We start from the raw sequence: 24,326 nt of genomic DNA on the forward strand, positions 1-24,326 counted from the left end.
CCCCCACCACACACTGAAAATCCAATGAAATTCACCCTGAATCCAATGATTTCCTCATAAATTAACCATAATGGTTCAATACCTTTCTTCCTCCACCTCCCTCACAATTACTAGATATATGTCTGGAGTTGGTGTATACTATGAACTCTAGGCAACGTATGTATTTGTGGCTGCTTTCTTTAAGCTCAAAATTTTTCTGGCAAGCTATATTTGTAATTTAATTATCACTAATTCCATACTGCTTACCTATACTCATATAGTTTGTTCATGTCATAATGATCTTCCTTCTCTAAAGATCAGTGCAAAGTACCATTCAATATGCCACATCTCAGTTCTGCTACATCATCAGCTGGATTCTCCAGATGATGATGTAACAGAACTTTCCATATCTTACATACCATTATATGTAAGATATGGAAAAGCTTTTCCATATCTTACATATAATGGTATGTTGTGATTCATTTCTTTTCTTCTTGTAATGAATAAGAACAAGGAGCTTTTCATATATTTATTCACATACATGAAAAGCTCTTTGTCCTCATCTTTCTTAGTCATTGATTTCTTGTATTCAGCCTTTTCTTGTAATCAGCCTAAAGCTTTCTGTGTTAGTATTACAGATGATCTTATATCTTTGTTTTCTTATAGTTTCTTTCTGGTAATAAAAACCAATATTGGCAAGATATGCCAAGGGTAGCAATGCTTTAAACTAATGGGAAGCTAATGCTAGGGAAAAAAGCTTAAATAACTTCAAGGGGTTCTCAGGATAGTAGTATATATATATACTAGAAAGTAACTGTGTACATGGTAATGTCAGGAATGTTGGCAATAATATGAGTGGATTTGAACTCCTGGATTTCATTTGATATTGTTTTATGATTGGTTAATGCTTATCAGTATTTAATATTTAGGGCAGCAAATTTTATTTTGCTTACTGGCGGCACATAGGAATGTGGTATCACTCTGAAATAAGGGATTATGAGTTTCACTGTCACATGAATAATGTATATAGGAAGGTTAGGCATGATAGAAGAGGTTGGGGGATTGTACTTCTTATCATAAACATCCTGAAAAACATAATAAAAGCTTTCTTACCTGCCAGCATAGAATCTGTGTGATGTGAAGCATTTGGAAGCAAAGTTACAGTGAATTTGCTTCAGACCAGTGAGCATGTAGTAAAAAATCAGATTGCCAGTATTGTTTTTATAGCTTTGTCCTTAACCTCTGCCTGAATGGATTGTCAGTTTACAATTTGCACAAACTTACCAAAAAAAGTCAGTCATGGTTTCGCATTTCTACTATAATTATAAAACATTGAACATGGATTTAGATTATCCAGTTTTTTTCAACATTGGCGTGTAATGATATCTATAGACATTTACTGTATTTGTAAGTGTTTTTAAATTATGCCTTATCTCTAATGTGTCCATGTATGAACATTATTTATTTATTTTTCCTGTAGTAAAACCATATATTGATCGAACAAATTTGGATACCATTACTGTTAAAAAAGGAAAAGCAGTTAGACTTGATGTGAATATCAGAGGAGAACCGCCACCAAAAGTCACTTGGAAATTGAAAGATAAGGTATTGTTTTGAATTTAAAAAATAATATAGTACAACCTAAATTAGAAATATGGCTTTGGAAAATCTGACATTTTTTGATTATTTAATTAAAGAAAATCTGGTAATCTAAAAATAACTTCATAAGTCTGTTCTTCATCTGCTGTTATCTCTGAACATGGGAAACTTGTTTCTAGGTTCTCAAAGCAGAATAACTTCTTGTGTCCATCAAACTTACTAATGTGTATGTGCTTATTATTCTTTAAACCTGCACATTATGTAAACTTGTAAAATTAGTCTCTCACTCTCAACATCTGTAGCTGTCATCTGTGCTTGAGAGTAGTTAATGATAAACATTAGCCACACAAACCATGTTTCATTGAGGATTATACTGGCTTTAATCATGTCTTGAAATGAGATGTTTTCTTCATGGGTAATATTCATCAAAAATGAATATTATCAATATTATCCACTTCATGAAAAAATGAAGTGGTGCGAAAGTAATGCCTCCTATTTTTTCCCTCAGAAAATTTAATTCCTACAACTATGCCTTGAATATGAATTAATCCTCAATCAATAATAAACACATTATTATTTTTCCACAAAGTCACCATAATTTTCTATGCACTTCTGCCATCTCTGAGTCAGATGCTGTATTCCAATCCTGTAAAAGTCCTTACTCTTGCTCTGGAGGGCTTCCCGAACTCTGTGCTAGAGCTGGTCATCGCCTGCAAAATGGGTGCCACAGATTGGCACCCACTATCACCCCTTCACAGGCCAAAGGGGTAATAGTCAGAAGGTGCAAAATCTGGGCTATGAGAGGAGTGAGGAAGAACAGTGCACCCCAGTTTTGCAATGGCCTCCATCATGTGCAGACTGGTGTAGGGTTGTGCCTTGTCATGGAGAAGAAGAACCTCATTGAGCTTTTTGTCCAGTCGAACTCTGTGGACGCATACTGTCAATGTTTCCACATGTCGATCTGAGCTGATTGTGGTGCCATGCTTCAAGAAGTCCACAGGCAATTCTCCATCTTTGTCCCAAAACATTGTTGCCCTGACTTTATCGACAGAAGGCTGTCTGTTGAGCTGCTTGCGTGATTAATTTTGATGGTGCCACTCCATCAACTGTTTCTTCATTTCAGGGTCATTATGGTGGAAGAAAGTTTCATCATCTGTGATTATGCCTGAAAGAAAACCTCTCCTTCACTCTCGTAGTGCTGGAGAAGTTCCATACGGATGACTTTCCAGGTTTCTTTATGCTCATGTGTCAGCATTTTTGGGACCCACCAGATGCAAACCTTGTTGTAGCCTAATTCCTTTATGATGGTTATCACAACAGGTTTCCCTATGCCTACTGCATTGCACAATTTGTGTGTTGTGATGCAGCAGTTCTCTTTGATCAGCATGTCCATCCAGCTCTTGTTATCTGTTGTCATTGATGCTACTGTCTAGCCACTTCAGGGCTTTTCAACAATGTCACTTTCCCTGCTCTTAAAGTGTCTTACCCAACGTCTTATCACAGCTACAGTGTTGTCACAATAAACATTTTTAAGATGTGTATGGATTTCATATGCATGGCTTCTTACTTGGTAAGAAATTCACTCACCAGTCTTTGCTTGATAATTATATCTATAACATCCACCATTTTGAATTTGCTGCATTCATGAGACAGATCACAGTGCCACTCAGTATGCTGAAACTAGAGACCTCTAGTGATCACTCTATGACATGCAAAATTATCTACAGCACCACATTTGAAAGCAAAAAAAATTAGGAGTCATTATTGAAATTGAGTACAAATTTGACTCTTAAACTGCTGACATCACACTGTAAGAAGAGTCTCTAATCCAGTGTTTAACATTTTCACATCTTGTTGGTCCCCAACCCCATTTTTTTTATTAAAACCACAAAACAATAGGAATTATAAGCTTGGAAAACAAGATGCAGGGTATTTCAGAGACTGCTGGGAGTCACTGCGGTACAAGTAAACACATCGGTTGTGTTAGGAGAGTTAACAATATGCACCTGTTCCTATTATTAGGAGAGTTAACAATAGGAACAGGTGCATGAATAGTTGCATGTACACCATTGCTAGGAGTATAGATATTAAATTCTATGAGCTTGAAGTGCTAGTCAAGACATCAAAGGCAGACATTGTTTGGATATCAGAGATGTGGTGTCACACAGATATAAGGAATGCAGAACTGGAATTTGGAGACTACAATGTGTACTGGAAGGATAGACAGGATAGGAAGAGAGGAGGGGTTATGCTATTAGTTAAGAAACACATAAAATCCAAGGAAGTGAAGCCAGTTGACATCACTGGACAGTGCAGTGTCGAGTTAGTTTGGTGTGACATAAGCATTGGAAGATCAAAATTGAGAGTAGGAGTGTGTTATAGGCCTAATGACTCTGATGAATATAATAAGAAACTGTACAGGGAAATAGAGTGGGCCAGTAAATCAGAGAGTCTTATAATGGGGAATTTTAATTTCCCAGATATTGACTGGAATTTGTGGGTTGGTCACTCACAAATGCGGATTTATTAGATGATTGTTTTCTACAATCATCCAATAAAGGCAACTAGAGGGAGTAATACTCTTGATCTGATTATTAGTAATGATTCTTCATGCATTAAGAATCTCCAGAAAAAGGAACTACTAGGTGGCAGTGATCACAGTGTGCTGAAGTGGAATTTACTCAAAGAGGTAACTACCATCAGGAGTAAAGGGAAGGGTTTTTGCTTTCGTAAAGGTGACTACGTTGGTCTGGGACAGTATTTAAATTCTATACAGTGGAACCAACTGATGATGTTACCAACAGCAAATTCAAAATGGAAAGCATTCAAAGAATTTATCTTTGAAGCTACTAGGCTTTACATAACAACTAAAAAATATTGTTCAAGGTTTAGGCCTAAATAGATGTCAGATGAGACATCTATTTAGGCCTAAACCTTGAACAATATTTTTTAGTTGTTATGTAAATGAGACATATGGCAGAGAAGAAAAATGCATGGGATACATATAAATTAATGGGTGACATGGAAGCCTATTTTAGATATAAGCTGGTCTATAACCAAGTCGCAAAGGAGATTGGGCAGGCAAAGCCAGATTATGAGAAATCTTTGGCAAAGGATGCAAAGAAAAACAACAAAGAGTTTTTAACTATGTAAACTCTAGAAGGAAAGGGATGAATCAGATTGGTCCACTGTATATTGAAGGTTCAACTGTTGATGATCCTGCTCAGGTGGCTAACAAACTAAATGAGTATTTTGCATCTGCATTCACCCATGAGGTGTTATTCAGGAAGGGGAATGCCAGTGGTGAGTTAAAGTCTGGCAGTGAGCCAAATGATTTTGTAATAACTGAGAAGAAAGCGGACGAGAAATTGTTGAAGATAAAAATAAAAAAGGTACCCAGGGTGGAGGAGATCTATCCAAGTATACTAAAGGAGGCAGAAAAGGAAGTAAGCAAACCCTTAGCCATAATTATGAGAGTTTCTTTGGACTCAGGAGAGGTGCCCATGGACTGGAGAAGTGCAAATGTGACCCGAATTCACAAAGGAGGATCAAAGGGCAACACAAGTAATTATAGACCTGTTAGTTTAACTTCTGTTCCAGGAAATTTAATGAGGGCACTGGTTAAAGAAGCACTGCAGGATCATCTAGACTAGACTTCAGTTATAGTTCGGACACAGCATGGTTTTGTTAAGGGAAAGTCTTGCCTGACCAATTTGATTGGATATTATGATGTGGAAACAAAGCAACTGGATACAGGGAATAATGTTGATATCATATATTTGGATCTTAGAAAGGCTTTTGATACTGTTGCACATGGAAAACTGCTGAACAAATTGGAGCAGTGTGGCAATGGAGGTAAATTGCTGCTGTGGATAAAGGAATGGTTGAGTGAGAGAAGACAGAGAGTGGTAATCAATGGACACTGCTCATCGTGGAGTAATGTTATTAGTGGAGTCCCTCAGGGTTCGTTGTTGGGTCCATTGTTGTTTTATGTATTTATAAATGATATTGATGATGGTATATCAAGCTTAAAATCCAAGTTTGCAGACAATACGAAGTTTGGCAGGGTGGTTAAGGACACTAATGACAGTATGCTGCTGCTGCAACAGGATCTAGAAAAGTTGAGCAGATGGGCTGAGAGGTGGCAAATGAAGGTCAACATTGACAAATATAAATACTACATATGGGAAGCAGTAACCCCAGAGTGTGGCGCCTCTGTAGCCAGGTGTGAAGGAGCAGCAGTGAGTAGCACACGCTTCTTGATTAGACCCGGGTTCGAGCCTGTCACCACCAAATACGGAGAATGCGGAAAGGTCAGGGAATGACCACCGCATTTCCCGGAGCAATATAGCCTTAGTTGCTAATGCTCCTAAAAAAAAAACCAAATAACCAAATAACCCCAGAGTGACTTATCAACTCTGTGGTACTACACTGACAGTGGTAGAGAAAGAAAAGGACCTGGGGGTGGGGAATTGTGCAGGCAGATATGAAGTTTTCTGAGCAGTGTAGACGGTCTGCAAAAGTAGCTCATAGTGTCTTGTCAATGATATCAGGAATTTTTCTAGCAGGGATAAGGAGGTGATTATCCCCTTGTATAAGGCAATGGTCAGGCCACACCTTGAGTACTGTATACAGGTCTGGAGGCCTCATTTTAACAAGATTAGTGAATGGAACAAAGGGGTGCTCTTACGAAGAAAGGCTTAAGTTTTGCAAATTACAGTGGAGACTAGGCACTAGTGAGGTGATCTGATAGAGGTGTATAAAGCCTTGAATGGTCTCAGCATGCTCAATGCCGATGGGATTCTTCCTCTTGCTGAGAATAATCACCTGAGAGGGCATAAAGTCAAATTGAGGAAGTTTGCCTTTAGCCAGTGGGTAGTTGATTGATGGAACAGACTTCGATCCATTGTTGTGGAAGTTGATAGCCTAAGTAAATTTAAGGCTCAGCTGGACAGGTATTTGGAACGAACAAAGAGGTGAAATGGGAATGGGTTTTTTTTGGTTTTTTTGGCTGATGCTGCATAAGCTTGCTTTCTTGCATCATATGCCTCTATTAATGCTAATGCTAACTCTAATACAGCATAGATGGAATGTTGAGAAGACAAGAGATACTTGTAAATTAGAAGTTTCACAGATATGGAGGAAAACTGCAGGAATTCAAATAATTTTCAGGAAACATATGTGAAGGAAAGTTAGCTTTAGCATTACATTAGTAGAGGCTTATGATGCAAGGAAGCAAGCTTATGCAGCATCAGCCAAAAAAAAAAAAAAAAAACACCCTTATTTCACCCATCCACTCGTTCCAAATGTTTGTCAAGTTCTGCCTTGAATCTCTTTAAACTATCAACTTCTTCAACGACAGTTGGAAGTTTGTTCCAGCAATCAACCACCCGCTGGCTAAAGGGAAACTTCCCCACATCTATCTCTCATCTCTCTTTCCTCAATTTGAATTTATGCCCTCTCAGGTGATTATTCTGAGCAAGAGGAAGAATCCCATCAGCATTGAAGTTGTTCCAGAATTAGAAGGAAAGATATGAAACACATGCTTGGCAGTGTATAGATGCTGACCGATTATAGCATATGTTTAGACTGATATCGCAGCAAGTAGTAGAATTTTAGATGCAAATTCAGCAGGTTAGTACCATAGATACTGTAGAATGCCAGTTGCTGCTGAATGCCATTCTGTAGATACTTCCTGTAGAAGTACCTGTAGGGTGGTGTTCAGCAGAAACTGAATGTTTATGAGACAGAGAGTGAAGAGACATTATAAGAAGTAGGCCATTAGTTTACATAACTGCACTATTTTTAATAGCATCAGGGATCCTGAGAAAGATTTTGGGAACACCGCCAACACCCACAGATGTCCAAACAGTAATTCATGATATGGAAGATTTGAAATTTGTGCAAAGCCAGCAGCTGTTTAGAAGAAAATTAATATCAAGAGTGAAAAAGGACATCCATTTATTTTTCTTGATGAAGATGATGCAATAATTATAAAGTGCTTCTGGTAGGAGTGACTAGAAGGTATGGTAATCCCTAGCAGAGATACATGATCTTGTTTAGAAACCTAAGTGTCATCAAAGATGAATATAGGAGCAGACAACTCTTTTTTGTGAGAAATATGGGAATGTTTTAGAATGATTGAAGTTTACCAAATTTTATTTGCGTCATTGGAGAACTACCTGGATATCAGCATTTGAGAAATTACTGGTGGATATTTGAGAAGTGAAAGTGGCTTGTGCAGGGTAAGATTTCTCAGACTGGAAGTTGGAATATAGTGTGCTATCATTAGCAAGGTGTTTTTTTTTTGTTTCTTTTTTTTCGTTTTTTTTTTTTATGGGAATCATTAGCATTAGCAAGGCACATGATGCAAGAAAGCAAACTTATATAGCATCATCCAAAGAAAAAAAAAACGGCCTTAATTCACCCATCCCCTCGCTCCATATGTTTGTCAAGTTCTGCCTTGAATCTATTTAAGCTATCAACTTCTACGACAGATGGAAGTTTGTTCCAGCAATCAACCATCCGCTGGCTAAAGGCTAACTTCAACACATCTATCCTACAATCGTCTTTCTTCAATTTGAATTTATGCCCTCTCAGGCAATTATTCTGAGCAAGAGGAAGAATCCCATCAGCATTGAGCATGCTCAATCTATTCAAGGCTTTATACACCTCAATCAGATCACCTCGCAGGTGCCTAGTCTCCAGACACTGTAATTTGCAAAATATAAGCCTTACTTCGTAAGAGCAACAATTTGTTCCATTCACTAATCTTGTTGCCCTTCTCTTACTTGTTCCACCAGCTCTACATCCTTCTTAAAATGAGGCCTCCAGACCTGTATACAGTACTCAAGGTGTGGCCTGACCATTGCCTTATACAAGGGGATAATCACCTCCTTATCCCTGCTAGAAAAATTCTTGTATATCATTGACAAGACACTATGAGCTACTCTTGCAGACCATCTACACTGCTCAGAAAACTTCATATCTGCCTGCACAATTACCCCCCAGGTCCTTTTCTTTCTCTACCACTGTCGGTGTAGTACCACAGAGTTGATATGTCACTCTGGGATTACTGCTTCCCATATGTAGTACTTTACATTTGTCAATGTTAAACTTCATTTGCCACCTCTCACCCCATCTGCTCAACTTTTCTAGATCCTGTTGCAGCAGCATACTGTCATTAGTGTCCTTAACCACCCTGCCAAACTTCATATCGTCTGCAATCTTGGATTTTAAGCTTGAGTATCATTTGTATCATTTATAAATACAGAAAACAACAATGGACCCAATACCGAACCCTGAGGGACTCCACTAATAACATTAGTCCACAATGAGCAGTGTCCATTGATGAGAGCCTTGTCGATTGATCGACACATTGAAGAGAGCATTGTCGATTGATTGACAAGGTACTCATCATATATTCCCTCCTCTCGAGTCTGGGCAGAATTGCAGACACTTTCAAATTCAACCCTAATTCATGGCTTTTTTTCAACAGTGACCTGTACTTGTTAAGTAATTCTGCCGGTCTCCTACTATTAATATCATTAGTGCCAACGTATACAAAAATATCACCTTTTGTGCCCTTAAAAGATGATATCTGCTCTACGTCATCAACCTTTGCCCCTGGCAGACATACCCTGGTCTTATTCCACCTATCCTTTTTACATAGTATGTTCCCCGTTTCCCTGACAATAGAGTTACCAACAACTACTAGTTCTTGTGGGAGACACAGGAACTTGTTGACATTAAACTTGAATTTCTGTAAATTGTAATTTTCAGAAAATATCTTTGAAGGCAGGGTGTTCCAAAAAAATGAAAGTCGAAGGAATAAATGAGGAAAAAGAAAATATAGTTTTGTGAGTTTGAAATTGAACAGTAAAAGGGTGCTGACTGGTTGTGGCATGTGTTCAGTTTGGTTTGAAAGAGAGAACAAAAATTATAAAAGCCATTTCAGAACACTGCCCATGGAAGTATCTATAGAAAAGACATAAGCATAAACAGAATATCCATGAGACAGCAAGTGGAGAGACTTTGTTAGGTATGGGTCATTAATTCACTAACTGCCCTCTTTTGAATGAAATCTTTAAGCTTGATTGAAGTTTTGCAGGCACCACCCCAGATGTGAGAACAATATTCATGGAAGGGTGGATTTGTGATTTGTACAGAGTGAACAGCTGGTCGGAAGGAAAGTAACATCAAAATAGAAAATCCATATTTTTAGATGCAGAGGCAGCAGTATTTGTGATGTGCTTGTGCCAAGGGAGATTAGAAGTCAGGGTAATCCTGAATAGTGATTTGTGATCTTGCTAGAAATCAGAATGTTATCAAAGATAAGCATAGGAGTAGAAGAATCCTTTTTGGGAGACATAAGACAGGTATAAATTTGCACTTAAAAGAGTTGTTTGTGAGAAAAAGATCACGCATATTGACTGTGTTCTGGTAGTTAAATGAACAATCTGTGTGAGTTCATTAATAATTGCAAAGGCCTCAGCATCTCGACTGGCTGGGTCTTTGTGACTAGAACACACAATCTAGGGAGTTGTGAGAGTTAAAATCACCAGAGAAAATTACCTCACTGTTAGGAAAGTTTGACTGGAGAAATTCAGAGTTCCAAGTGATTAGTTCAGTTGGGAGAATGATAAAGGAACAGATGAATTTGACAGAATATGGTAGAGCGATTTTAAGCCAGAGAAGATCAATGAGAGAAGATTCCAAATTACTTGGTCTCTGACAGGGAATACCAGAGAGGAGACATGCAGAAGTCTCACCTTTGATACGATAGGAATCATACAGCAAATAATTTGGACAGCTGATATCAGCAGTGGTTGAATCAACTGATAATTGGGATTCTGTTAGAAAAAGTATGCGGGGTTTGGCAAAATGTAAGTGGAAATGGACAATCATTGAGATTGGAACTGAGACCACGAATATTTGTGAAATGAACAGGAGATGTTTTGGAGGTTTAGATCTTTTCATGGATAAGTTTTTTCTTCTAGTTTGGCTATTCATGATGTACTGAGTAGTATGAAAAGCCGAGGAGGGCATGTTATTTTAAGTAACAAAATTTTGGATGTGGTGTACACATGGCAAGAATATATACCCATCTCCTTGACGTAAATGTGGCTTTAACAATGTCCCCTGCATACACACATGAGAAGCAGCAAGATTTTACACTAGCTGATCTGGAAGTTTCCTAGAAAGCTCCTAGAGGACTAATATGTTTGGTCCAATGGACTAAATAGTGGCCCTCCTGCCAACACCATTTTAGAGCTGTGTTCCCAAAATATAAGGAAGATTGTATCTCCACATGATGTCCATCACTTTTATAAGACGTCAATCATACTGCATGATGGAAAGAATGGGGGATTGTGTTACTGGAGCTTCGCTCTGGTGACTAAACATGGGTTCTGCCACTTCAAGCCTCCAATAAGCAAAGCAATGGTATTGCACCCACTGGTTGATGAGCAGCACCTCGATCCTTGCTTATGTTTGTTCACACTTGGGTGATCACCTCCAGTATACTAAGTGCTATATTTCAGGACTTGCACATGGAGGTTAGTGGAAGAAATTATTGAAAGAAGGTCATTAATATACAAGTAGAAAACAGTGGGATAAATAATTGAATCTTTGGGAAAAACCAGCATCAGTTGGAAAGTTAAAAGACAGAGAGCCACCTAATATAATTTGAGTGAGCAGTCAGAGAGGTCATGTTTGGGATAAAAATCATAAAGGTATTCTATAGAAGCTCCCAGCCTAGGGATCTTGTGTAGATCTTTATGACCTTCATAACAAACATGATAGAAAGTCTTGGAAATGATAAGAATGAATTTCAGATTAGGGGGGGAGGGAGAATTAGCATTAGTATTAGTAGAGGCATATGATGCAAGAAAGCAAGCTTATGCAGCATCAGCCAAAAAAAAAAAAAAAAAAAAAAACAAACCCACTCCCATTTCACCCCTCCGTTCGTTCAAAATACCTGTCCAGCTGAGCCTTAAATTTATTTACGCTATCAACTTCCACAACAAGGGATGGAAGTCTGTTCCACCAACCAACTATCCCCTGGCTAAAGGCAAATTTCCGCACATCTATCCTACATCTGTCTTTCCTCAATTTGAATTTATGCCCTCTCAGGTGATTATTCTGAGCAAGAAGAAGAAGAAGAAGAATCCCATCAGCATTGAGCATGCTCAAACCATTCAAGACTTTATACACCTCTATCAGATCACCTTGCCGGTGCCTAGTCTCCAGACACTGTAATTTGCAAAACTTAAGCCTTTCTTCTTAAGAGCAACCCTTTGTTCCATTCACTAATCTTGTTGCCCTTCTCTGTACTTGTTTCAGCACTACATCCTTCTTGAAAAGAGGCCTCCAGACCTGTATACAGTACTCAAGGTGTTGCCTGACCATTGCCTTATACAAGGGAATAATCACCTCCTTATCCCTGCCAGAAAACTTCCTGTATATCATTGACAAGACACCATGAGCTACTCTTGCAGCCCGTCTGCACTGCTCAGAAAACTTCATATCTGCCTGCACAATTACCCCCAGGCCCTTTTCATTCTCTATCACTGTCAGTGTAGTACCACAGAGTTGATACATTGCTCTGGGGTTACTGTTTCCCTACATATGGGAAACAGTAACCCCAGTTTCCCTACTTTACATTTGTCAATGTTAATCTTCATTTGCCACCTCTCAGCCCATCTGCTCAACCTTTCCAGATCCTGTTGTAGCAGCATACTGTCAGTAGTGTCCTTAACGAACAGAGGGGTGAAGTGGAAGTGGTTATTTTTTATTTATTTATTTTACTTTATTTTATTTATTTATTTTTTTTTTTTTTGCTGATGCTGCATAAGCTTGCTTTCTTGCATCAAATGCCTCTACTAATGCTAATGTTACAACCCTGCCAACCTTTGTATCGTCTGCAAACTTGGACATTAAGCTTGATATACCATCATCAATATCATTTATAAATACAGAAAACAACAACGGACCCAACACCGAACCCTGAGGGACTCCACGAATAACATTAATCCACGATGAGCAGTGTCCATTAATTACCACTCTCTGTCTTCTGCCACTCAACCATCCCTTTATCCATTTGCCTCCAATGCCACACTGCTGCAATTTGTGCAGCAGTCTTCCAGTATCAAAAGCCTTTCTAAGATCCAAATATATAATATCAAAGTTATTCCCTGCATCCAGTTCTTTTGTGACTGCATCATAGTATCCAATCAAGTTGGTCAGGCAAGACTTTCCCTTAACTATGTCCGAGCTATAACTGAAGTCTTGTCTAGATAATCCTGCAGTGCTTCTTTAACCAGTGCCTGCATTAATTTTCCTTTAACAGAGGTTAAACTCACAGGTCTATAATTACTTGTGTCAGCCTTTGATCCTCCTTTTGAATTGGGGTTACATTTGCACATCTCCAGTCTATGGGTACCTCCCCTGAGTCCAAGGACGCTCTCATAGTTATGGCTAAGGTTTTGTTAACTTCCTTTGCTGCCTCCTTTAATATAACTGGATAGATCCCATCTACCCCGGGTGTCTTTTTTATGTTTATCCTCAACAATTTCTCCTCCATTTTCCTCTCGGTTATTACAAAATCAACTTAGCTCACTGCCAGAGTTTACTTCACCTCTGGCATTCCCCTTCCTGAATAAATCCTTATGTGTGAATATAGATGCAAAATACTCATTTAGTTTGTTAGCCACCTGAGCAGGATCATCAACAGTTGAACCATCAATATCCAGTGGACTAATCTGATTCATCCCTTTCCTTCTAGAGTTTACATAGGTAAAGAACTCTTTTCTGTTTTTATTTGCATCCTTTCCCAAGGATTTCTCATAATCGCCTTTGCCTGCCTAATCTCCTTTGTGAATTATCAACATGGAGTTCCCATTCTCACCATCAAGTGTATGTCTTAATTAAAGCACAGTTAGACTGTAAGCTATTAATAATATGAAGCTTAATCACCAAATGGTTCTGTAAAAATTGTTCATGGGAAATTCTTTTTTTTTTTTTTTTGTCAACCTGTTTTTCCCAACATTTGGACTCTAAAGCCCAGGTTTCCTTCAATTTCCATGTCTAAGAAACCCATGCTTAATGGATATCAAAAAATATTCTTCTTAAGAGGTTGTCTTATTTAAAGTGAAAAGTATGTCTGATTGATATACTTTTGATGTCTATGATGAACGAGTGCATCATAGATATCAAAAAACATTCTTCTTTTAAATGCCAATTTACCTTTCATTGCCTGTCTTTTAAACTGGTTAAGGATAGCATTTGAAAGGTGATTATTCAGGATAGTGTTCTTTTTGTCTTTTATTTTTTAAAATTTCATCATTTTGGTGGACACTGTAAAATGGGTGCAGTTCTGTCATAGTAGATATTTCTATGGCCGACCGGGCTAGCCGAGTGGATAAAGTACCTGCCCGGCAACCCAAAGGTCGCGGGTTCGATTCCCGCCTCGGGCTTTGATCAAAGTACTGTAAAAACCTTGGGAGGTGCAATATGGCCACAGAAGCCGATGCGCCAACTACCAAATCAAAAAAAAAAAAAAAAAAAAAAGATATTTCTATTTTAAATTCTTGTTTTTTATTATATATTATTTCACCTATTCAAATATATTAAACTACATGGATTGAGGGGTGAGTCTTGAAAAAAAGTTTTTGTTATGTATTTTTGCAAATTATTCACTTTATCACTCGATACGTTTTGCCTTTAAGAGATTATTTTTCCTTTAATTCTAATATTTAGTTCCAGATTTTTACATAGAATCGAACATTTATATTTCTTATTTCACTGAAATCTGCATAAAATACTTAAAAGTCATTAGTTTATTCAAAAGGACATAATTTTCTAATAATGTTACAGCTTAAAATTATTATGCACAACTGTTTTATTATTTAATTATTTTGTTATTGCACATAATTGTGTATTAACTTAATCTATATAATATAACTATACAAATATATTTTTAGATTGTAGAGAGTAAAGACAGTATTGAGATCGTGAATGTTGACTATAACACTAAACTAAATATTCAAGATGCACAACGAATCCATACCGGACTATACAAGATCATTGCAGAAAATGAAGTTGGTAAAGATGAAGCTGAAGTAGAGATTGTTGTTTTAGGTGAGCCCAAACTCTGATAGACGTTTTTTTTTTATTTTATTATTTTATTTTTTATTATTTTATTCCAGGTATTTTCACAAGTTATATATATTTATGGAGTAGCTACTTCATTAGATACACCTTCCTCATAGCACGTAAGTCCTTGTTTAACCCTCAGTTCAGACTTACTTTTCCTTATCCCAGAGGTTCTCAGTTCAGTTGAGGTCTCCAGACCTCAAATTAATTGAGAACCTGTGATTAAGGTGGAACATTCTCTTCAGAATAGATACCCAAAACAATTCAATTTGCAACAGGTCTGTGAAGCAATTGAGTCAACGTGGACCAGCATCTCTACATTATTATGCTTTTGATACCTTGTTGTGTCTGTGCTGATGAATCTGCTCTTGTGGTATTCCACATTATTTTATACATCTGCAAATGGGTTCTTCCAACCCATTTACAGATGTATACACTGCATCCATGAAAGCTTGCACCTATGGGGAAACAATTTCCAGATAACTTGTAAGATTTAAATGTTGTACTACTAGTATGAAATGAGATCAAAAACACTCCCCACACCATTAGCCACTATCAGCCTGGCCTCTCAATCAACAAGCAGCTTCTAGACATAGGATTGGCATTGGCTAGATGTTATTTGGTTACTGGACCAATATCAGTACTCCCGAGATGCAATCATATATGTAAACCCCAGCAAAGTTACAGTTTCTGAGATGCTCATTCTGGCACATCTCACACTGACTATCATTCTGCATTCAAAGTTGCTTATATCTTTTATCTTCTTGATTTTTGCACTGAATTGTACTACAGTATCCCTAGATGTTTGCCCAGCTGCTTTTTATCACATGGTACAAACATGTGATCTGTTACTGAAGGTTAAACCTAATAAAGTGGCCACAGTGAATTTTTTTTTTAATTGTAATACACAGAAAATTGATTCAAAAAATTATGTACCAGGTACATAATGAGTTGCTGCCACTGGTACAGTAAAATAAATTAAAAAAAAGTATTGCTGCATTATTTTTATTGAAAAAATTATTTCAGTACAATGAAATACAATGAATGGAATTTTTCATTGTACTAGTTTACAATTAAATAATTCGTAAATATATATTATAATAACACAAAAATTATTGGTCTGTGGTAACTGAAATAAGATATATAATTTTGACACTCAAATGATTTTAATTCCCAAGTGAATACTCCATCGATTGTCATTCCATTATGTGTAGTATTTACTGAAGTATTTGACTTAATATCTAAATTGAAGACATCTTTCATAAATTTACAAAACTGCTTTCCAGCCTCAGAATTTAATTCTAGATTGGAATCACCAGCAAGAACTATAGGTATATGATCCAGTGGCTCTTCTAATAATTTTGAACCTTCAATGAAATATGGCATCAAATTCTTGTTTATGAATTTTTGAATTATATCTAACGACATTCCTGGAGTGATGTATATGGCAACAATGAAAATAGATTCACTATGGAATTTGCACAAAGATCCACAATTGTCTCCAATTTCATCCAATACCACTGTTGCATTGCTGCTGTTATGTTGTGTTAAGATATGTGGTGTATCGATGATAGTTGAACCTTCACGTTGATATATCGCAACACCACCACCACTAGGAACATCCAACCTTTTAAAGGCGCCTCTGTAGCCAGGTGGGAAGGAGCAGCAGTGCGTAGCACACGCTTCTTGATTAGACCAGGGTTCGAGCCTGTCACCACCAAATACGGAGGATGCGGGAAGGTCAGGGAATGACCACCGCATATCCCGGAGCAATATGGCCTTAGTTGCTAATGCTCTTAAAACCAAATAATAAACAAGCCAACCTTTTAAATTGAGTCACACATTGGAATGGTTTAAGTAATATATCTTTATCATTATCCAACCACATTTCACTTAATATCAATATTTTGGATTGCTGTAAGACTGTGTCCATTTAAATATCTCGAACATGGGCCCGTAAACTTTGTATGTTCATTGACGATATAGATGTATCACTTTGTATGAAATCTTGCAGTTCATCTGTAGAGATGGTAGCTTATTATTTTTCAAGCGATCTAGTTCAGCATGAAGTTCTATGTTACTAGTAGCCTTGTCTGGTGAAATGTGAAATCGTCGTGGGGATTTGTAATATATAATGAGGTCACCTTGCAATTATGCCACATATACAAGTTGCTGTTGATGATCTTTCTCATAATTATATACAACTTTGTCGGAGGTCCCTCCTTGAGATTTATGTATAGTCAAAGCACGAGCACATACTAAAGGAAATTGTGTATGTCTACATGTTAATTTCCTATTGTTCTTGAATGGAATAGTAGTTGATCATTTTATAATAGGTACATATTGACTAGGTAATTGTTTATCTTTCACATATTGTTTATAATGAGATTGAAGGTTATGTCATATTTTTGACTCAGGAAATTTAAGCCATACTCGTTTTACTATTTCGTTGTCCTCAAATTCGAAATATACTAAAGTACCGATTGCACTGTTTACCAATCCATTGACCACATCTATATTTGTTGTAATCATGTACGGTTTTCCTTTCAATAATGGTAGAATGTATAGAAGTCCTGGAGTTTCAGTCACTGACATTTTATGAATTTTATTTCACATATTTGCTAATTGTTCTTCAGAATAATATCCATTTTAAATCACTATTTCTTAAAAATAGTCAAATCCGTTGCAGAAATAAGTTACTAGCATCTTCTTTGGTAACAGATCTCAATTCTATAATTTTAAGTTCATCTGGTAATAATGCTTCTCCATTACCTATTTTTGTAAGAATTTTAGAAAATGTACTATCGGACTGTCGAACAACTTGTACTAATTCATGAAATTGTAGTGAATGCCATCATAATTCTGGAGCAGTCTCTAATGACTTGTTTATAAATTCTTTCGATTCCAATATAGAATGAGTAATGTTAGCTGTTATTCCTACTGATTTAAATGAAATTTGCAAATTTTCTGCAGTATGCATTTGCATAATTTTCATTGCCATATATAGCAAATGTTGGGGGAGTTACTCCATGATGATCAGATCTATGAATTTCACTCGATGCCATCATAAAGGGAGTAATTTTCAATCCATTTTTAAATTTTTTCCCAAATATATAGCTGGAAAAGAAAGTTCTTCTGCATGTACAGTTGGTCGTCGACTTACAACCGACTTCTGTTCTGACTGACAGGCTGTAAGTCGATCTGGTCGTATGTCGGCCATATATTTTTTAACAGTATTTTTTAACCTTTCTAATATTTTTATCATTTTTATAATTTATTTTTATAATCTTTTAAATTTTTATCATCTTTTATTTTTCATTTTAAATACAGTAATGTTTTTATCTTTTACTTAGCGATACTGTACATACCTTCATTTCTACGTATAGGCTATCTCTCTCTATGAGGTTAAATTCAAACGTTCTCTACATTTTAATTGGTTTATTATTCATACTGTTTATAAAAAAACAAAACTACAATCTATAATTATATTGTACATAATGTGAAAAATAATACTGTACATAATGTACTGTAAACACAAAAATACAATCTAAAATTAATGTAAAAATTAATACAAATGAAATTTACAAAATCAATTTTAATCTTTGCTTTTGCTGGGTTGTGTATTGTCAGGGTCATGTTCTTGGGTTGAAGTAGGAGATGTTTATTTATTGAGACATTATGCAAAGCAAATCTTTTTTTAAAATGCTTAAACCACCCAGTACTAGCCTGAAAATCTTCTGCGTAATCGTCTCCGGCGTGTGATTTTAAACTCTGAAACAAACTTCTAGCCTTTGCTTTCACTGTGTGAAGGCTCATGGGTGTATTTTTTTGTATTAAATCTTCCATCCACATAAACAACAATTTCTCCATTTCATGGATGGGGTCCTGTCGTTGTTTGGTTAAAATTGTAGACAATAGGTGCAGAACCTTTCACAGCTTCCTGAATTCTTTATTTGTCCTTAAGTATCATCGATACCGTGGAATGTGATAACTTCAAGTCATGTGTATCGTATTCACTTTCTTTCTGCCTTCATACTGCTGGATAATTTTCATTTTACACTCTAAATCAATAGTTTTTCTTGACTCCTTAGCTGGCGTACATGTAGATGAAGGCATTTTCCTTTTACTAAACATTTTATGCGTATTTCAGTAGAATTTTAATTAATACACCACACGCAACAGATGCTTGAAAGCGACTGGGTGTATGTGAGACAGAGCGACTGAGTGTACGTGCCTGGTGCTGTCCTCAGGCCCCCGTCATCGATGTGCCTCCTCACCTGGGTTATGGGTGTCCTCAGTAGTGACTTCCTGATTTATTATTAATTTATTCATTATTTATTTATTTTTTTGTAGTCATAAGTGCGGCCGGTCCTAAGTCACATAGGTCGTAAGTTGACGACCAAGTGTATATCAAATATGAAACTTGTTGGAGATGATTTCTGACCAGGTGCTATACATAAATATTTATCTTCAGACTATAATAATGTTTGTTGTTGAGTTAAAAATAGTTCATCATCATTGTTGACAGGTTCCACAATTCATCTGAATGCTCCTCTTCACTGTCATCATCATCAGCCATTATAAATCCACTACAGGATGAAGGCCTCTCCAGCAACTTTCCAGGTCCTTCTGTTTTGTGCAATGGCCATCCATTTTACTACCCACAAACTCGTGAATTTCATCTGTCCATCTCCGTCATTGTCTTCCAGGTTTTCTTATAGCTCCTCTTGGGTACCATTCTGTTATTCTCTTAGTCCATCTGTCGTCATGTCTTCGAGCTATGTGTCCTGTCCATGACCATTTCATTTCTTTAGTTTTGATAAGAATGTCCTTTACTTGAGTTTGCTGCCTAATCCATGTGTTTCTCTTCTTATCTAACAGTTTGATTCCCAATATAATTCGCTCCATTCTGTGCTGTGTCATTCTCAGCTTCACTTCCATTCTTTTGGTGAGTGCCTAAGTTTCTCTTCCACAAGTCATAAGCACACGCTTCTTGATTAGACCGGGGTTCGAGCCCATCACCACCAAATACGGAGGATGTGGAAAGGTCAGGGAATGACCACCGCATATCCCGGAGCAATATGGCCTTCGTTGCTAATGCTCCTAAAAACCAAATAACAAACCATAAGTCGTGAGGGGTAGTATACATTGGTTCGTTATTTTATGTTTCAGACAAATTGGGATATTCCTCCTCAGTATACGACTGTATTTCCTGAATGCTATCCATCCAAAATTTATTCTTCTCTTGATTTCCAGCCATTTATCATTATTACAGCTGATGACTTGTCCCAGATAAGTATATGACTCCACCTTTTCAATTACTGCTCCTTCAATTATTATATCCCTTTCTATGGCATACTTGTTCATCATTACTTTTGTTTTAGCCATATTCATCTTTAGTCCAAAATCCTTACTAACTCTGCATAACTGATTAAGATTTTCTTCTAATTGTTTTGGATCGTGGCTTATGACCACAATGTCATCTGCAAATTGTAAATGGTTTAGGTACTCTCCATTCACATTGACTTCTTTCTGCGACAAGTCTAGTCTTCTGAAAGATTCCTCATGGGCAGCAGACAAACAACTTTGGAGATATTGTGTCTCCTTATCGAACTCCTTTTTCAATTTTAAATTTGCTACTGTCTTTGTCTAGTCTAATAAAGGAGGTAGCACTCTCATATATTTTCTTCAAAATCATAATATGCGGGGTATCTATGCCTTGTCTTTCCAGTGCCCGAAACATTGCCTTATGCTGTATGGAGTCAAATGCCTTTTCATAATCCACAAATGCCAGGCATAATGGTGTTTTATATTCATTTGCTTTCTCCATTAGCTGTGACATTACGTGAAGGTGATCCATAGTTGAGAATCCTGTCCTAAAGCCAGCTTGCTCTTTCGGTTGATTCTCATCAAGTATTCTTTCTAAACTGTTAGTAATGACCCTTGTAAACAACTTGTAGATGTGGGATAACAAGCTAATTGGTCTATAATATCCAATTTCTGATTTATCTCCTTTCTTATGCAGCAAAACTATGGTTGCATTATTCCACTCCTTAGGCATGACACCTTTTCTAATGCATTTTGTGAAGAGTCTTGCCAGTTTTTGTGCCATGTCTCTTCCTCCCAATTTTAACAACTCTACAGTAATTTCATCTTCCCACGGGGCTTTTTTCTGATTCTTCATTTTCTTCAACGCATGTTCTACCAAATCAGGAAGGATTTTGGGTATGTCATATGTGTTACTAATTTGCGATCCATCTTCCCCACTGCTGGCATCATTCCCTCGCTCCTTGTATAATTCTCTATAGTAGTCCTCTGCTATTTGAATGATGCCTTCTCGGCTATTTATAAGTAGTAGTAGTAGTGGCATGTGATGCTAGAAAGCAAGGGTATGAGCTTATGCAGCATCAGCCAAAAAAAAAAAAAAAAAATCACACCATTCCCTCCAAATGCCTGTCCAGTTCCTCCTTAAATATATTCAACCTATCAACTTCCACAACGACAGATGGAAGTTTGTTCCAGCAATTAACCACCTGCTGGCTAAAGGCAAATTTCCGCACATCTATTCTACATCTGTCTTTTCTTAATTTGAATTTATGCCCCCTTAGATTCGTAATCTGAACAAGTGGAAGGATCCCATCAGAATTCAGCGTGCTCAACCCATTCAAGACCTTATACACCTCAACACTAAACCATTGCTATTCTTCAGTTTCAGTATCATTTGTCTTTCTGTATTACTGCTTATGGCTGCTGATGTAAGTTGTTTTCCCTTAATGCTTGTTCTACTTTTCTTGTGTTAAATCTTCTTATATCCTCTCTGAGTCTCTTTTTAATGGCTTTGCGTATACTCAATTTTCTCCTTATCAGTGTTTATCTTGCTCTTCATTTGTTGTCTTCGTTTTATCATGACAAGTGTTTCTTGACTAATTTTTTCTTCTTTGGATTTCTTTTTACCTATAGGTTTCTTGGGCTTCATCACTTTCAGAAAGTTGTAATATTCCTTGTCGATATATTGGTTCTGAGTCATCTGCAGAAGCTCAAACTTGTTCTTAAGTTCCAGCACATACTGCTGTTTCTTCTCTTCTGTTATCTTAAAGACCTTCGCATTATTATTTTTTTTGGCTGATGCTGTGATCCATTTTCATTCATGATATATCTTCTGTTAGTGAGGATGAAGTCGATTTCATTAGTTGTTAATCCATTTGGGCACTTCCATGTCCACTTTCTGTTCACCCTTTTCTTGAAAAAAGTATTCATTACTGACAATCCTCGAGATTCTGAAAATCCCACAAGTCTTTCACCTCTTTCATTTCTTTCACCAATTTCAAAAATCCTGTTCACTGTGATGATTGTGAACAGGAACATTCACTATCATCGTGACCACCAAATGAGTGACAGTTTCATCCAAGAAATCATCACTCACTTTTATGGTGTAGAATTTTTACAAAGGTGAATTTATCAAATACCGTAACCATATTTTCACTATTTTCTTCTGCAACATCCTTATAGATATGATGATTTATGTATGAGTCTTCGTTTTATATGCACATTAATGGCATAATCGTCATCTAATTCTCAAGATAATTGATGAACCATTGTATTTACATTAACTGGTACATTTATTACTCGTCCAATGATTCCATATTGTCAATGTTCATAATGTAAATGACAAATTTGCATTTCGAGCCCATCACCACCAAATACGGAGGATGCGGAAAGGTCAGGGAATGACCACCACATATCCCGGAGCAATATGGCCTTAGTTGCTAATGCTCTTAAAAACCAAATAACAAAAAAAACAAACAAATTTGCATAAAGGGTAACCATGGTGATGTCAAACACTCAGTTACAACATCCAATGGAGGAAAATGAGTAGGATGTGTTGGATATATAAATCCATTTGACGTGGCCATAGGTGGTATCCATCCCTCTTTTAATGAATTATGACATGTATTACACATCATTAAAGTACTCACTTCTTGTAAATGAAATTCATTTTGAAGTAATTTATATGAAGTTGTTGGAAATGGTTTCAAATCTAATTTAAACCATAAATGGTCACAAACATTACAAGTAAATCCAAATGGGTTTTTGTACACTAGTTTTTCAAATTCGCTGTCAGCTCATGTAGACACTATAGGGATGTAATCAGGAAACTCATTATTAGCCATTTCTAATTTTGCTTCTTTTTTTTTTTTTTTGTGGCGCCTCCATTGCCAGGTGGGCAGGAGCAGCAGTGCGTAGCACATGTTTCTTGATTAGACTGGGGGCTCGAGCCCGTGGCCACCAAATACGGAGGATGCAGAAAAGTCAGGGAATGACCACCGCATATCCCTGGAGCAATATAGCCTTAGTTGCTAATGCTCCTAAAAACCAAATAACAACAACAACAGCTTTTTTTTCGTGCATGATATTCCTTCATTCATTCTGCTGGAGTTTTAGATTCCTGATAAGTATCAGGCATAGTGGAACTCTGTGGTTGACAAGTATCTGGCATAGCTCTGCGGTTGAATTTCATTATGATTTGGAATAGCTTGAATTTCTAATTTCCTTTTCTTCCATTCATGATATTCCTTCATCTTTTGAACTTGAGTTTTTTTTGGGTGAAGTTTGAGAACTCCCAGGCATAATGAGACACTCTTGTTGAATTTCATCTGGATTCACATTTCTGTCCGTTTCCCCTTTCTTTCTTTGACGATATTCCTTTGAATGCTGGGCTGTAGATTTTGGCACAGTCACTCACGTATTAATCATTATGCTGATGTAACGATATAACTTAGCGCACCACTGTTAAATTGTACTTGTTGTGTCACTGCAACTTGTTGCATCACTGCACTTGTTGGGTAAAATTGAGTTTTCTTGGGCACATGCATTGTACTTGTTGCATCACTGCTCTTGTTCCATCACTGCAGCAAGAAGTACAACGCATGCGTATCGGGTTCTGTGACGATTTATAGGTAATGTAATGCTCTTTGCCAAAATAATGCCGGTAAAAACGTTTTTAATGTCGAAATATGCATCTGTATATATGAATAATATATAATATCGGGTAAAAACACCATACACAACTCTTAAAGGAAAAACTACGATAATAGCGTAAAAGGCATCATTCAACTTATCTCAGAATTTGCTGTTGGTAACATCATCAGTTGGTTCCACTGTATAGAACTTAAAAAATCTCTGAGACCACTGTAGTCGCCTTTATGAATGCAAAAACTCTTCCCTTTACCCTAATGATAGCTACATCTTTAAGTAAATCCCACATCAGTACACTGTGATCACTGCCACTTAGTGGTTCCTTTATCTGTGAATTCTTAATGCATGAATAATCACTGCTGATAATGAGATCAAGAGTGTTACTCCATCGTGTTGCCTCTCTAACATGCTGCTGTAGAAAACAATCATCCACTAAATCCACAAAAGCCTTGCTATTGTGAGAGTGACCAATCACAAGTTCCAGTCTATATCTGGGAAGTTAAAATTCTCAATTATAAGACAATTTGATATACTGGCCCATTCTATTTTTCTGTATAATTGTTCCTTGTACTGATCAGAGTCATTAGGCCTGTAACAAACTCCTACCCTCATTTTTG

The 24,326-nt window shown here is 37.0% G+C and overlaps 1 protein-coding gene across 2 annotated transcripts in view; it reads left to right on the plus strand.

Annotated features, from left to right (window-relative positions):
• Positions 1–24,326, plus strand: part of LOC150079033 (twitchin-like) — a 2,795,346-nt gene that overhangs the window by 1,015,215 nt on the left and 1,755,805 nt on the right. For both annotated transcript variants that reach the window (XM_090382361.1, XM_090382360.1), the window contains 2 exons: positions 1,460–1,584; positions 14,562–14,718. In XM_090382361.1, the coding sequence (XP_090238487.1) occupies positions 1,460–1,584; positions 14,562–14,718 (282 nt within the window). The remainder of the gene's footprint in view (positions 1–1,459; positions 1,585–14,561; positions 14,719–24,326) is intronic.

Source organism: Mastigoproctus giganteus, chromosome 10, assembly GCF_048544385.1.
Source record: "Mastigoproctus giganteus isolate SK-2022 chromosome 10, ASM4854438v1, whole genome shotgun sequence".
NCBI classification, from domain to species: Eukaryota; Metazoa; Arthropoda; class Arachnida; order Uropygi; family Thelyphonidae; genus Mastigoproctus; species Mastigoproctus giganteus.